The sequence below is a fragment of the Scylla paramamosain genome, chromosome 9 (assembly GCF_035594125.1).
Source record: "Scylla paramamosain isolate STU-SP2022 chromosome 9, ASM3559412v1, whole genome shotgun sequence".
NCBI lineage: Eukaryota > Metazoa > Arthropoda > Malacostraca > Decapoda > Portunidae > Scylla > Scylla paramamosain.
In genome coordinates, this window is record NC_087159.1 from 25,487,501 (window position 1) to 25,502,500 (window position 15,000).

Consider the following 15,000-nt stretch of genomic DNA (forward strand, 5'->3'; position numbering starts at 1 on the left):
CAGCAGCCACTCTCTCGCCACCTCGGCGTGCCTCGCTTCTTGAGTTAGAGTGAACGCAGCCTAACAAATGTTGCACACAACACTGACGTCCTCGGCGCCAGTCGCCCTGGACAGGCGTGAACCAGGCTGCATTTTGGATTTGGGCAACAAATCCCTTTAAGCGTGGACGCCTCGCATCCAGCATCCCCTTCAGCGGTGGGACAAAAAAATGGATGCGCACTGCCTCCTTTTGGGTATAGAATGAAAATATTTCCTGTGTGTCACTGAAGCAACCTTTGGAACAATTCCTCCCCTTCTAAATACTCCCGCGCTGCACAAACACTTCATGTCCGTCACGAGTCAGTGTTTTGCTCGTCTTTATCTTCTTTTCTCTCTTCAAGGTTGGAAAGTTTGCTTTTCTAAGAAATTTATCTTACGCTGGACTCTCGAGTTTGAAGAATGACGCAACTATTTTTGACAAAAAATATACTCCACGAAGCATCCCACTCCTTCAGGGATGCCAGGAAGGATGCAGAGACTGATTGAGAGACTGAGAGATGACTGATGACCAGAAACAGAGTGACTTATTAGAAGATACATAATCACATACGAGTTTGGCATTATTAGGCTGTAATAATTTCGGTCATTTTTACTTTAGGCCGAAAGATGCCTGGAGCAAAAGATGTTTCACCTGTTAGGCGCCTCAGTAATTAGAGGGAAGGATAAACACAATTCAAAAAGAAAAAAATTACATCACTGAGGTCGTGGTGGCGTGAGTCGACAGCTGCTGCAGTAATATCTGACTTCACCTCAGAGGCATTGCGATGGATCACCCTAATCAGACATTAAACACAGTGTCTTGCTATTTAGACATTAACCACAAGGTCTTGCTAATATGACCACAACATAAACCCCGGTCATCTTAGTCCATGTAGTCTTCCTGGCCACCACCCGCATCGCTTTATGACAAAGTGCAAGCGGCGGCAGCAATGTTTTCTGTTCCTCTGCTTCCTTTACTGTCGCTGGTCACACTCCGCCAGGCATGCGCTGCGTCACATCAACCTATCACTGTGCCTGTCTGTGCGTTCATCCGTCCATCAACAGGTAATAAAAAGGAAATAAAAACACGCGGGATGCTTGGCGGCGCCATCTCCCCGAAGCAGGTGAATTCTAATTAATCAGAATAAGAGAAAGAGCGAGGCTGCCGAGGCGGGAGGGTGGAGAGGTGGAGAGGTAGAGAGGGAGCAGGGTCAGGAGAGGGGCGGTGGAGAAGTAGGGTGGGAGCGGGGAACCGTGGGCTGAGGCGGGGTCGCTGTAGCCTTGTTGGCCGGGCCGTGAGCGCTGAAAGGAACATAATTAACTGGCGAGGCGGCGCACAACAGCGGTGCCGCGTTAAACATTAGGGCGGCGCGGCGGCGTGTGCAGCGGGATGTGAAGGAGAGCCAACCTTTGCTCTCGGAATTACCGCGGCGAACGGGATGATTTATTAAGGAACCCGACGCCCACCCCCTCTCCTTCCTCTCCTCCTCATCCCCCTCCGCCGCCGCCGCCGCTGCTCCCGCTGCCGCCTCTCCCGCCAAGCACATAATTAAACGATGCGCGCCAGGCAGTCAGTCAAGTCGCGGTGTTTATACGCGATCGCGGCAGAAAGAAAATGAGAGCGTGAAAGAAAACGTTAGTGACGAAAAAAAAAAAAAGTTTGTGATATTATGACGTGCGTGGCAGGTGACGAGGCGAGGCTGGGAGGGGAGGGGAGAGGGAATGGAGAAGGGGGAGGGAAGGGGTGATGAAGGGCGTGTTTGTGTGTGTTTGTCTTTCTCCTACGTTGTTTGTCTCGGTCGGCTTGTGTTGTCTCTTCCTCAGTCGCACATTTGTAATAAGCCCCTCTGTGTGTGTGTGTGTGTGTGTGTGTGTGTGTGTGTGTGTGTGTGTGTGTGTGTGTGTGTGTGTATATACCAGTCTCTTCCTTCTCTCCCCTACAAGATTATTACCACTTTGCATTTCCTTCCTTTTCTCTATATTACTCGCATTACTCCTCTTCCTTCTCTTCTTCCTCCTCTTCCCACTCCCGTCTTTCCCTTCTTCGCGGTTTTCTCTCCTCGTTCTCTCGCTTCTCTCCTTCTCTCCCTCTCTTCTTGTCGCCGCATAATTACTTGCATTCACTTGTGTCCATTACTTCTCCCCTTCTTCATCATGCTTCCTCCTCCTCCTCCTCCTCCTCTTGCTCTTCATTTGTTTCAGGCTTTTCTTTGTAATTGTAAGACGCTTTCCCTTCTCCTCTTCATCTTTTTTATTTCTTCTTGTTCATTATTGTTGTTGTTGTTGTTGTTGTTGTTGTTTTTGTTGTTATTATTATTTTCATCATTGATAACTATTCATCTGCAATTTTAATGTACTTTTTTTTTTAATCTTCCTCTAATTATTTTTATTTACAACAATATCCTATTCTTTTTTTTTTATCTAAGCAATTTTCTCATTTTCAGGACTTTTTTATTTCTCTTAAATTTTCTTTCCCGCCTTTACTTTTTTATTGTTCTTAGTTTTTGTTCATTTTTTTTAGTTATCGTTTTCTTTTCTTTCTTTATTCTAACTGCTTTGCTTTTTTTCATTCTCGGTCAGTTAATTCCTGCTTAGGTATCTTATCCGTTTTCTTTACCCTTTCTCTTTTATGTCTTATTTCTTGATTAATTTCCTTTTCTTTATTACCTACAATGATTTTTTTCTTCCTTATCACCATCATTTTTCCCTTTATTTTTGTTTTTAGTTTCTTATCTTTCAATTTTTTTTTCTCTTCGTTATTCTTCTGCATCATCATCATTATTTTCCTTTTTTGGGGGCTTTATTTTCTTCTCTTTCAATTCTTTCCTCTTATTTTATTCTTCTATGTCCTCTTCCCCTTCGATATTCTTTTATTTATGCTTCCTTTCTCCTCCTCCTCCCTTTTTATCTTATTTTTTTTTCCTTCGTCCTCTTTTTTTACTGTATATCTTTCATTTCTTTTTCCTGTTACGTTTTTCAGTTTATTTTTTTTTCTTTTTCCTCTGCTTGTTCTTTAATTCTTTACATTTTCTTCTCTTTCGTTCTCTCCCTTTTTGTATTTCTGTCTGTCTGTGCTATCTCTTCGTTTCTTCTTCTTCCTCCTTCTCCTCCTACTACTACAACTACTATTTCTGCTTCTTTTTCTTATTCTGTTTGTACTTTTCATTTTTTTTCTTCTTCCTTTCTTTTTCTTCTTCGCCCATTCTTTGTTCGGTCACTCCTTTCTCTCCTTTATTATTTGCACCTCTCTCTCTCTCTCTCTCTCTCTCTCTCTCTCTCTCTCTCTCTCTCTCTCTCTCTCTCTCCAAAATATTCCCTCACACACACACACACACACACACACACATTTCCCCTCCAAATATCACTCCCTCTCTCCCCTTTCCCTCTCATCTCCCTAGAACCTTTATCCCCTCACCCCATCACCCCACCAGCTCCCTTTAACACCCCTCCTTCACCCCCAATCCTCACCCCTTCCAGAGCGTCCCTCCCTCCGCCCCTCTTCCTCACGTCACAATTCATCATCATTACGCCTCGCACCAGCTAACTGCCCACTACCACCCAATTACTGGCCGTGGTTGTTAGCCTGTTAGTCGCTGAATACGTTGTTAAAGGTTGTTAGTTGCGGGTGAGGGAGTGGTGGCCGTGATCACTCTATCCCCTTCCCCTTGAGAGATTTGGTTCTCCTCCTCTTCCTTCTCTTCTTCTTCATCTTCGTTTTCGTTTTCATTTTGCTGTTTGTTGTTGTTGTTGTTGTTGTTGTTGTTATTGTTGTTGTTGTTGTTGTATCTTCTTTCCGTACGTTCTGTATCTCTTTCTGTATTTCAAATTGTATTCCTTCTCTTCGCTTTCTTTTCCTGTTTGTTTCTCTCGTCTTTTCGTCTTTTTTCTTGTTTCTTTTTTTTTTCTTCTTCCTTTTATGTCCTTCTTCTTCTTCTTCTTCTTCTTCTTCAGTAATTTCACAAGTTTAGTACACTTCCACTATGTTAGAGAGAGAGAGAGAGAGAGAGAGAGAGAGAGAGAGAGAGAGAGAGAGAGAGAGAGAGAGAGAGAGAGAGAAATGTAAAAGGTAACTGTAGATTTATTGTATTTTCACTTTTTTTTAACCTATGAGTGATTGATGCATTTTTTATAATTTACTTGTGCGTGCAACGAGTATTTTGTTATGCAGCCAGTCCCTCTCTCTCTCTCTCTCTCTCTCTCTCTCTCTCTCTCTCTCTCTCTCTCTCTCTCTCTCTCTCTCTCTCTGAACAATACATTTACGTGTACCTCCTAGTGTGTATTATTTTATTCGTTTTCTCGTTGTGTGTGTGTGTGTGTGTGGTGTGTGTGTGTGTGTGTGTGTGTGTGTGTGTGTAACAGAGAGAGAGAGAGAGAGAGAGAGAGAGAGAGAGAGAGAGAGCGTGTGAGTGCCTGTGCGTGTGTACGTGTGTGTCCACGGTCGTACTTAAAACAACCTTATGAACCAAAAAGAATAAAAAACAAAACAAAAAAACAAACATCTACACCATATTTCATCATTATCATCATTACATCTCCTCCTTACCTCCCTCCGAACCTCCAACCCCCCCCAACCCCCAACCCCCCCAAGTGAACTAAGCCAGAGAGAAAGAGAGAGGGAGTGGTAGGGAGACACAGAGAGAGGGAGAGAGCAGACCGTCCGCTAAACTCTAAAACATATCGGCCATCTCTCCACTCCTAAATTTTCGCTCTCCACTACCAAATTGCTGGTGAATTGTGCTAATAGGTTCCTGGGAGACCATGAATCACTCTAACGACAGCCCGGTGCTTCTCTTGCTCCTCCTCCTCCTCCTCCTCCTCTCTCTCTCTCTCTCTCTCTCTCTCTCTCTACCCTTTTCTTCATACCGTCTCTCCATGCAATATTCTCCACCTTCTCTTATCCTCTTCTCTCCTTCTCCTCCTCCTCCTTCATTTCCCTATTTCATATTCTACCTTCTTCCTATCCTCTGTCCTTGTCCCTGTTTTCTCCTACCATGTCTTTGTTATCCGTTTTCATTCGTTTCCGCTTGCTTGCTATCCACTACCCACGTTTTCCTTCTTGTTGTTTCCATATTAACATTCCTGCCTAATCCTCCTCATTCTTACTTCTGTGGTCAAGTGTCGTTGTTCTTTTTACTTTTCCTCAATTATTTCATTCTTTCCCTTTCTTCCTCCGCATCTTCTCTACCTTATTCTTCTCTTCTTTCCTTTCCTTTCCTGTTCTTGTTTCCCACTCCTTTTCCTCATCCCTGTCTATAATTCCTTTCCTCTCCATCTTTGTCTCCCATTCCTCCCTTCCTCCTTCCTGTCTATCAGTTCTCTTCACCCCATCCTTGCCGCTCACTCCTCCCTTTCCCTTCTCTGTCCTTCATTCCTTCTGTTCTTCCTTTTCTATTCCAGTGTCCCATTCCTTCTCTTTCCTTCCCATCAGTGTCACCCCTTCCTGCCCTTCACATCCCCCGTCACCCATTCCTTCCATTTCTTCTTCTATCTCTCAATTTTTCCCCCCTTTTTCGTCCCTCCTGAAAACATGTGTGCTATTTTTTCCCTTCTGGAATTAAGGATCACTGACCATTATGTATCATTAGCTGTACACACTATTAAACCTCTCCTCCTCCTCCTCCTCCTCCTCCTCCCTCCTCCTCCTCCTCCCCTCAGGCCATATGGGCGAATTACACACGAACACAAGGACAGATGTAGACTTGTTCCGGGCTTAATATGAAAAGGAAATGGTGTGTGTGTGTGTGTGTGTGTGTGTGTGTGTGTGTGTGTGTGTGTGTGTGTGTGTGTGTGTGTTTCATCGTACGACTGCGTTTTGTTTCTTATTACTACGTTCATTTTTTTTTTTTCGTTGATTATTCGATGTTGTTTTTTTCGAGATGATTAACTTTGTTCCTCTTTGTGATACGAGGAGAGTTTAGAATGGCAGAGAAGAGAGAAAGGAGAAGAGAAAAGAGAGAGGATAGGAGAGGAAGCACAAGCATAAATACAGACCATGAAGCCGACAGTTAAAATGAGACAGAAAGGGAGATAGAGATAGAGGAGGAGGAGAAAAGAAAGAGGAAAGGAAAGGAGAGGAAAGATGAGGACAGAAGGGAAGAGAAGAGAGAAGAGAAGGTCGTGAATGGAGTCTATGGGAGCGAGACGGCAAAACTGAGAGGGAAGGAAGGGAAGGGAACGAGAAAGAGGGATGCGAGGGAAAGGGAGGAAGAAAAGAAGAGACGAAAGAAGAGAGACAGACATGAATACAGTCTGTGGTTGGCGAGACAGCAAAATTCAGTAATCAAGAGCTTGTATTAGCACGCCAACGGTCACTATCTCTGTTATCTCTCTACCTAAACTCAGCGTCTCTCCATCGCAACCTTTATACAACGCGACCTCCTCCTCCCGTCCCTAGCGCCTCCCTTCGCTGAGTGGACCGAGCGTGGCATGAGCGGGAGGACGCAAAGTGGTTCTCAATCCTGTTCTTTATGTCTGAGTTTGGTAAAGAGTTGATGAAGGTTCACGGCCCGAAGTGGTTGAGCCGCTGAGTCACGGCGTGTTGTCCTGACTCTCATTTGGTTGATGTTTGCCAGGGATAATGTGAGACAGTTGTTGAGTCACGTGGTTGTATTTCACGAGGGAGAGGCAGCGGTGGTGGGTTGGGTGCATGGACGCCCTTGCTTCACCCTGCCCACCGCGCCCTTCTGCCTCCTCGCTGCCTGGTCGGCCTCTCCCTCGCGTCTGACCGCCTCCTCCCAGGCCTTCTCCTCCGCCGCCGCCGCCAGGATTACCTTCAGCCGCGCCGCGTCTCCGCCATGGCCTCACAAAGCTCCTCCGTAGGGGCCTAATCCGCGCCGAGACACCCACCAATGAAAACTTACAAACTTTTGCCGCCCAACCCCCTCGCCCCACTACCCGCCTCCCCACGAGGCTCACTGCTTTACTCAAGACAAATTCCGCAGGGCACCCCAGCCCTAGCCCAGCCACCCTCCTCCTTCCAGGGAAATAACTTTCCTCTAATTAATCTTTCATTCCCCTTGTGACCCCTAAAACAAAATGAACCTGAAAGAAAAACAGGCTTGGCTAGACTCCACACCAACCCTTTTTCTCCTCCTCCCGCTCCTCGCGCGACACCTCAGCCTCCCCCTCCCGTCCCGCCCGCGTCCCGCCCTTCCCAAAGCAGCCATTCCCGCCAGTAATTGCCACTGTTAACTATGGCCCCATATTGGACCAATTCCCCTGTTAGCGTCAAGTTTTATCTTGGCGCGGTCAATTTGTGTCGCTGGCTGTGAGATGTCTCAGGGGAGCGGTTCTGTCAGCGTTTATCACGCCTAATGATGTCGCCAGACTCCGCCCGCCGTGGTCGCGCGCCCCGCCTCTCGCCGAGCCGCCGCCAGTCAGGAGCGCGTTTCCTTGGCGCCCCGCCCCTTGTGGTTTGTTTATAACGCGTCCAAGGAACATCTTCCAATGGGACGTTCGGTCGCTAAATTGAGTGGTTGGGGAGGACCAATGGCGGGGCGGCTTACAGGATGCGAGGGTGAAGATGCACTCCGAGGGAGACGTCAAGATGCCTGGAGAAACTGGCCACAGACGTTACATTGACTGATCGGAGAGGAGTCGGTGCAGTGCTCGTGGTGAACACCAGCGCGTGAGGGGTGTGCCCGCCGCTGTCCGTCGCTCACCGCAGCCCCACCATGTCGCTGAGAATATTAGCGTGAACATAAACTTTGTGTCGAGCCGTCCCTCCTCCGCTGGCAACAAGACAATGAAAAATCGCACGGAGGACGGAACGGTCAAGCGCCCCTCGTGTGACGACCTCCGGTGCCCGAAGCTGCCGCGCCTCGATGGCGAGGACGCCCTGGAAGCCCAGACCACCGCCGTGCCGGACCTACCGGACTCTGCTTCCTACGAGACTCCCTCGCCCGTCGACCTTTCAGGGGAGACGAGCCTCGGCTTCTCCGACGCCTCCACCGCGGCCCCCGCCACCACCACTGCCGCCGTCACCGCCGCCTCGGGCCTCACGCCGCCGGTACTCAAGATCCCATCCACCATGAAATGTCTCACGACCTTTGACCTCCCAGGTAAGGCTGACCTCCACCAGCTGCTCACCAACAACCTGGCGCAGCACTTGGCGGTGCAGAACGAGAGACTAAAGAGCAACCTGCTGTTTGGCCACAATCACGGCGGATTACTCAGGCCGCCGCCCCCCGCCCCCTCAGGCGCCCCCCGGCCCACGCGGGACCCCGCCCCCCTTACGCGAGGACCCCAGGACGCCCCCGCCCCGCATGATGCGACGCAACCGACAGACGACGAGTCAGCAAGAGAAGACCACGAGGAGAGAAAAACCACCAAGGAGGCGGTGGAGCAGCACGCGGGCGAGGCCCCCGAGGAAGGCGAGGGTGGCGCCCCCCACCGCGTCACGCCCTTTTCCGTGCTGGACATCCTTGACCCCCACAAGTTCACCGGCAGGACGCCTGACGACGACATGGGCGACTCCTCCTCAGACCGCCAGGACGAGGACGACGCCTACATTTCAGGTGAGTCACCACACGCCAGCCTCGGCCACTGCACGAGCCACGCTAAAGGCATTAAGTCTTTCATGATCATCCAAGTTTTGTGTTGCCTCCACAAGGACTTCAAGTCATAATTCTTTATTTCCTTGTGTGCTGATACACGTGCACGTCACGGCGGAGGAGTGTACCAGAGATACTGGAATGTGTAGTCACGTGGTCGCTTGACAAAGCAAGTAATGAGTTACAATAGCAGTGATCTCTTCATTTAATTTCACACTTGATTCGTATTCCATATATACAAAGGTGAAAGTAAATAAACAGATCAATGTAGCCATAAATCAAAGACTTTTCAAGACCTCCCCCCACCTGACCCAAACAAACACCAATATCTGAGTCCCCCATATTTCCCCCCCATCCTCCCCTCCCCAGCACTCCCACGGCCTTATCACCCTGCTGAGATTACTAAGATAAGCGACCCTCCCCCAGCACCTCCATTGCCCCACGCAAAGGATTCCAGTGTTCTGTATCTGATAATATTAACAGTATTATTATTATTATTAATATTACTACTACTACTACTACTACTATAAAAGCTATATTATCTGTTAAGCAGTTTCCTTACTATTTATTTATTTTATTTTATTTTATTTATTTATTTTTTGTGTTATTAATATTTTCAGTTTTATTTTCAATGTCGGGCAGGGAGATATTGTATCTGGGATCGCTAATGAAAAATGGAAGCAGTGACAATAATAATTTGTAAGAGGTACCGGAACATGTGGTTAGAGGGAGACAGAGAGTGAGATAAAAGTTTAGCAGCATCGAAAATAATTAGATTGGTAATAGTAATAGGTACGATACTGAAAACGAAAATGAAATAAATGAAAATAAATAATAATAATAATAATAATAATAATTATTATTATTATTATTATTATTATTATTATTATTATTATCATCATTATTATTATCACCATCATTATTGATATTATCATTATCGTTTTGATAATTTAAATGATAATAATAATTATGATTATTATTATTGTTATTATTATTATTATTATTATTATTATTATTATTACGACAATAACGATAGAAATAATAACTGATAAAAATAATAATAATAATGATAATAATAATAATAATAATAACAATTGTAACGATAATAGCAATAACAGAAATAATAATAAATAATAATAATAATAATAATAATAATAATAATAATAATAATAATAATAATAATGCTGCTACTACTACTAACAATAATAATCGCCCACCCCAGTCTACCAGTGACGTCATTGCCTTACAAGAGCCTGTACAGGTGTATTCATGTTCAGGTACAAAAAAGATACAGTTTCATACATGGACTACAAATCATTAATAGTAAAGTAGAAGTGTTTGAGTCTCACCTCTGCTGCCTTGTGTTGAGGTCAGCCTCAGCTGCCCCGTGGACGCCTGATCCCTACTGGCTCTCCTTTACCACACACAGTCCTTCTCAGGCCAGCATTCAGAAACGTTTTGCTCTCTAGTCGCGACTGCTCGTATTCTCAAAGGCTACAGAGATGATTAGCCGGTTTTCCAAGACTGTTTCTCCTTTTAATAATGTAAAAAACTTGTTAATCTGTCACTAGATCCGTAAAAAATCCCTGAAAACCGTGTAACTTCAATTAGTTTTTTTTTTTTTTTTTTAAATAGTGGAGATGCGGCGCAGAAATGTTTCAGAACATGGTCCTCAGTACCTGATGCTTGATGCTTTAGTCGGAGGGTGGCTCCCTGGCCGCGGCCGGCACTCCCACAGGTGTCTCTAGTGCCGGGATATATGCCTTCATGAATTACCAGCTGCCGGAGTCCCCGCCGGGCCGCTGATGCCTGCCGCTGGCCGCTGCTCTTGCAGTTTAATTGACAAAATTACTGAGGCGTCACCGAAAATTTTATGGCGCCAATAAAGCACGGCTGCTGCACCGATTAATGTAACTCTTCGCTTACTCAACGATAAATGGTATTTCAAAATTCGTGAATGATAAAATAAATGTTGCGTGTTTTATAGTCGGAGTGGCGCGCTGAATTAACACCGGCTCTCATATTAGCTGGCTTTTCATGGTACTCTGCCCGCCCCGCCCTGAGCGCCCTCGCCCTCCCCTGGCCAGGCCTCCACGCCCCGTCCCGCCCCGCCCCAGGGTACAGAGCCCAGCTGCCGCGCCTCGTCGTTATGTAGTGCGCCTCTCCCTGCCCTCCTCCCCTCGGCCCCTCTCCCAACCAAACACCCACTGTGTTGCTCCCTCATTTGCTGCCCCTCTTACCCCTCCTCCCTCCCCACCACTCCTTTGCCCAACACCTGCCTCGTGGACCGCAGGACACCTCGCCTCACCTGTTGTGTCTTCAGTTTACGTAATTAGTCTGGACCAATCGTCATTCACTAACCGTTTACCAGACACACACACACACACACACACACACACACACACACACACACTGCTCTCCTTACATTCCTCACATAACGTAACATCTGTTCCCTCCTCATTTCAAGTCCCTGTCCCTCTCTCTCTCCCTCCCTCACTCCCAACCTCTCCTCTCCTCTTCTCGTTACTCTCCCCGGCGCCACAACCTCCGCGGGGGAGCACTTGGCGGCCGTAACTCGCCTAAATGTGCCTCGCGCTGAGCCAACACGAGTCCTCCCTTCAGAACACAAGAGCTTCCCTGAGGAGTTTGATGGAAGCACGTCGCCAACAGTCGGGTGCTTGTAATATCGGCGCGGCTCCTCGCTCTCCTGGCCTCGGAGAAACTGCTCTGATGGGAAAAGTTTGGGCGAGTATCTGAAACTGATACGCAACTCATCTCCCGCGAGGCCTTTCTCGGGCTTATAGACACCCGAGGCCGCGACATTTCAGCTTTAGGAGGTGATTTCGTTAGCAGAGTGTGGCGGGTGACGTGGTGCGGAGGGCAGGAAGTGGGCGTGATGACCCACCTCGCGTAGCTGCCTGCATGGAGCTCCGCCACATCAGGGCATGGGCGATGCAGGCGAGGGATGCGCTGGGATGTCACGCCAGGCAGGGAAACTTGTCGGAGAGAGAATATGTAATTTTTCTTGCTTTTTTAGTGAAAGAATATTAATCACCAAATATACGAAAGCTGACATGACCGATAAAACCAAGAGCATAGCTGAAAAATACATTCAGTTTGTTGGGAAGGGAATATTGTGGCCTTCCCTTCTTTCTTTAGCGAAAGAATATCAATTATCAACTACACAAGACTGAGACGATCGATAAAACCTAGACTATAGTTAAAATGTTATACACCTTCAGATCACTCGTGCAGGGAAGACTTATACAGGAGTCACCCACGGGAGGAGTTCCCCATGCTTCCTGGCGGGGTGGGCGGCGGCGGCGGCGGCGGCGGCGGGAGGGCTGGTCGGAGCGGGCGGGGCGGCAGCAATGCACGTCACGGGAACGGCTCTGAATGTGAGACTGTTTATTGCTCCCATAACAATATCAATTTGCATACAGGAGCAGGTTGCAGAGCACGGGATAATTCCGACACAAATTCGCCACATATTTCAACTTTACTATTAGCAATACTCGCCGTGAGCGTTAATTGTCAAGCCCACCTGCCAGCCGCTCACCATAAAGGCGGCGTGTTAGTGGCGCGCGGGTGTGGCGGTGTGTGGTGGTGCGGTGGTGTGGGATGGTGATGTGGGGATAGTAACATGCCAGTGGTGGTGGTGGTGGTGGTGCTGGTGGTGGTGGTGGTCATGCTACAGAGATAGTCATGCTAGGATGGCTGTGGTGGTGATGTGGAGGAAAAATTGTGGTGGTTGTTTACTGATACAAGAGATGTGAATAAATAGCAGTAGTGGTGGTGGTGGTGGTGGTGGTTGTAATACACAAGCACATACATATACTCAAACTTCCATTTCATGAAAACTCTCAGCTTTTACTTCTATTTACGCAGCATCACAAATCATCCCCATTCATAAACTTACCCAACCTTGTCATGAAGCCTTCTATCATACCTGCAGTGAATACCTGCGCTCACTGCATGACTACTCAGCCCGCTCCACTTCCCTCCTCTGTGAACTCATTTCTGTTTATCTCTTATCTAAACATATAGGTACAGTTAACGAACGTGTGGCCTCCTCGCATACTCATTCACTTACAAAACCTTCCCTAGTTAAACTCTTCTACCCACCCAACAGGTCAGGGTTCATACACTTACAGAACATGCTAGGACTTACTGTAACTACCTCTGCCCTTACTAAAACTACCACCACAACCTCTACTCCCTCCATTATCGAGGCCACGTGGCAGACCAGCTGATGGCAGTACAAGTGACGTCTGCCCATTGTGGGAACACGTTGAGGCTGCGACCTACTTGAGTTTTTACTTCATGTCGCAACGCAAATATTTCCAGGTTGCAGCGGGCGATGCGTGTTATCAATCTTCCTTCATTCACGCTGCATCGCTCCATCGCTCAGTGAGGTGCTGCGCGACAGTCACACGTGTGCGATGCTCATCTAACCTCCTCTCGAAAACATAATTCCATTCCCGTGGGGTCCCGTGGGTTTGAGGGGCTTTACCGCTGGGGCTGTGAGGCAGGAGGGTGCGACCGTTCAGATGCAGTCACTGTGCCGCCGCCGCCACCTGCAGGTAATCGCGTGAGGTGATTATGTCTGTGTGGGTCGTCAGGTGCGGCCCTTCATTGTCTTAAGCTCCTTCCTCGACCGACCTCACCCTCCCATCCCACCCTCCCCACGCACTGGTGCCTCCGACGCCTCTCCTCTCCGCGGCTGGCGAGGGAGCCCCGCGGCGCCGCCTGGCTGGGACTGGCCTAGCTTTTTTTCACGAAAACGAATGCAACTTTGCGAGGACTTAATCATTTAGGATATTTTACAACAATTCTTAAGAGAAATAAAATTAAAAGGCAGTAATGGGTGCGCCAGACTCCCGCGCCAATGACGAGGCGACGGTGGCGAGGCGAGGCTCACGTCTTTTTTTTTTTTTTTTACATCTTGCTGCGTCATCGCTGTGACTGAGGCAGTTCGTGTATTGCTCGTGTGTTGTGTGTATCAGGCCAGGTGCGAGGTGCAGGCAGCTGTCAGGTTTGTGTTTATAAAAATAACTGAGTGGTGTGTGGTACTCTTCAGTAGTGCTGTGTTGCGTCAATGCCTCACGCAGGCTGTAGGAGTCAGGCTCGCCCGCCACAGCAGCCTTAAGTCACCACGCTGCTGTGGTGTCATGTGGTGACCTTTGTCTTCCCCGCAGTGTGTTCCGACTCTGGCGACGAGGGCGACGGCCAGGGCGGCTCCAAGAACAAAGGCAGCCGGTCAGGGATTCACCGCAAGGGAGGCGGCGGCCCCGGAGGAGGAACAGGCGGCGGCAAGCCCCGGCGGGCGCGCACCGCCTTCACCTACGAGCAGCTGGTGTCGCTGGAGAACAAGTTCAAACAAACTCGGTACCTGAGCGTGTGTGAGAGACTCAACCTGGCGCTGGCACTCAACCTGACAGAGACGCAGGTCAAGATCTGGTTCCAGAACCGACGCACCAAGTGGAAGAAGCAAAACCCGGGGTGCGACGTGAACCAGCCCACGCAGCCCCCCAGCCCGCCCATCTCCACCTATCCCGGCAGTCTCCTGCACCACCCTCCACCGCCCCTCCTGTGTCCCGCCCCCTTGTCCTTCAGAGGGCCTCTGCCTCCCCACACACCTCTCGCCGCCCTCTACCTCCACCACCTCGCCCGCTGACACCCGCCTTCTTCCTCTTAGTCTGTTGCTTGCTGATAAAATATATTTTCCAACAGCCTACACTCCTGTTTCTTAAGAGAAGGATATTTTATGCTCTGTGAGTATGGATTCTCCAATTTACTTCATTTCGTCTCACATCTCACTCACATGATTGTTTTTCTGCTCAACACCACACACTGTCATCACGGCGCCAGGTTCCTCTCTACCTCTTCACCTGTCTACCTCCTGCCTCACATCCTTTCCAGACACACTCCTGTCCTCTCACCATCTCCCCGCCATCTCCCTTCCCTCTCCCTCAAGCCCCACCACTCCCTCCCGCCCCGACTCGCGTCCCGCCACCGCCAGGGGCGTCGGCCTCGTCTTCATGGGCCGCAGTGTTCTCGAGGCTGTGTCCGCGGCACGTGCTCGACGCCCCTTGCACTGCCGTGGCGCGGGACAAAGTCTATATTGACACATATCTGAATTATGCTTTATACATAGATACCAAACCTTATACATATTACAGTTATTTGTCTCCATATTATTTATCAAGGAAGATATATTAGTTATATATATACTTGTAAAGAAATCCATATGAAGGTGTAAATCATGTACAAAGTAGCGGTAAGGCAGACTGTGAGGCGGCCAGCCAGGCCCCGCGTTCTCTCCACGTTCCTGTGTACAGAAGATTAATATATGTCTCTTTGATATCCACAGTGCTCTTATTGGCCACCTCGCACACGCACGCACGCGCGCACGCACACACACACACAC

At 48.4% G+C, this 15,000-nt stretch overlaps 2 protein-coding genes across 2 annotated transcripts in view; one reads left to right on the forward strand and one right to left on the reverse strand.

Moving 5' to 3' along the window:
* The window catches only part of LOC135103748 (homeobox protein slou-like), a 115,968-nt gene that overhangs the window by 81,999 nt on the left and 18,969 nt on the right, over positions 1-15,000 (reverse strand). The gene's annotated exons all lie outside the window — the stretch shown is intronic.
* On the forward strand, positions 7,205-14,382 carry LOC135103747 (NK1 transcription factor-related protein 1-like). Its single transcript, XM_064010440.1, has 2 exons — positions 7,205-8,534; positions 13,769-14,382. The coding sequence occupies exons 1-2, from the start codon at positions 7,763-7,765 to the stop codon at positions 14,245-14,247; spliced, it is 1,251 nt and encodes a 416-aa protein (XP_063866510.1). The 5' UTR covers positions 7,205-7,762; the 3' UTR covers positions 14,248-14,382.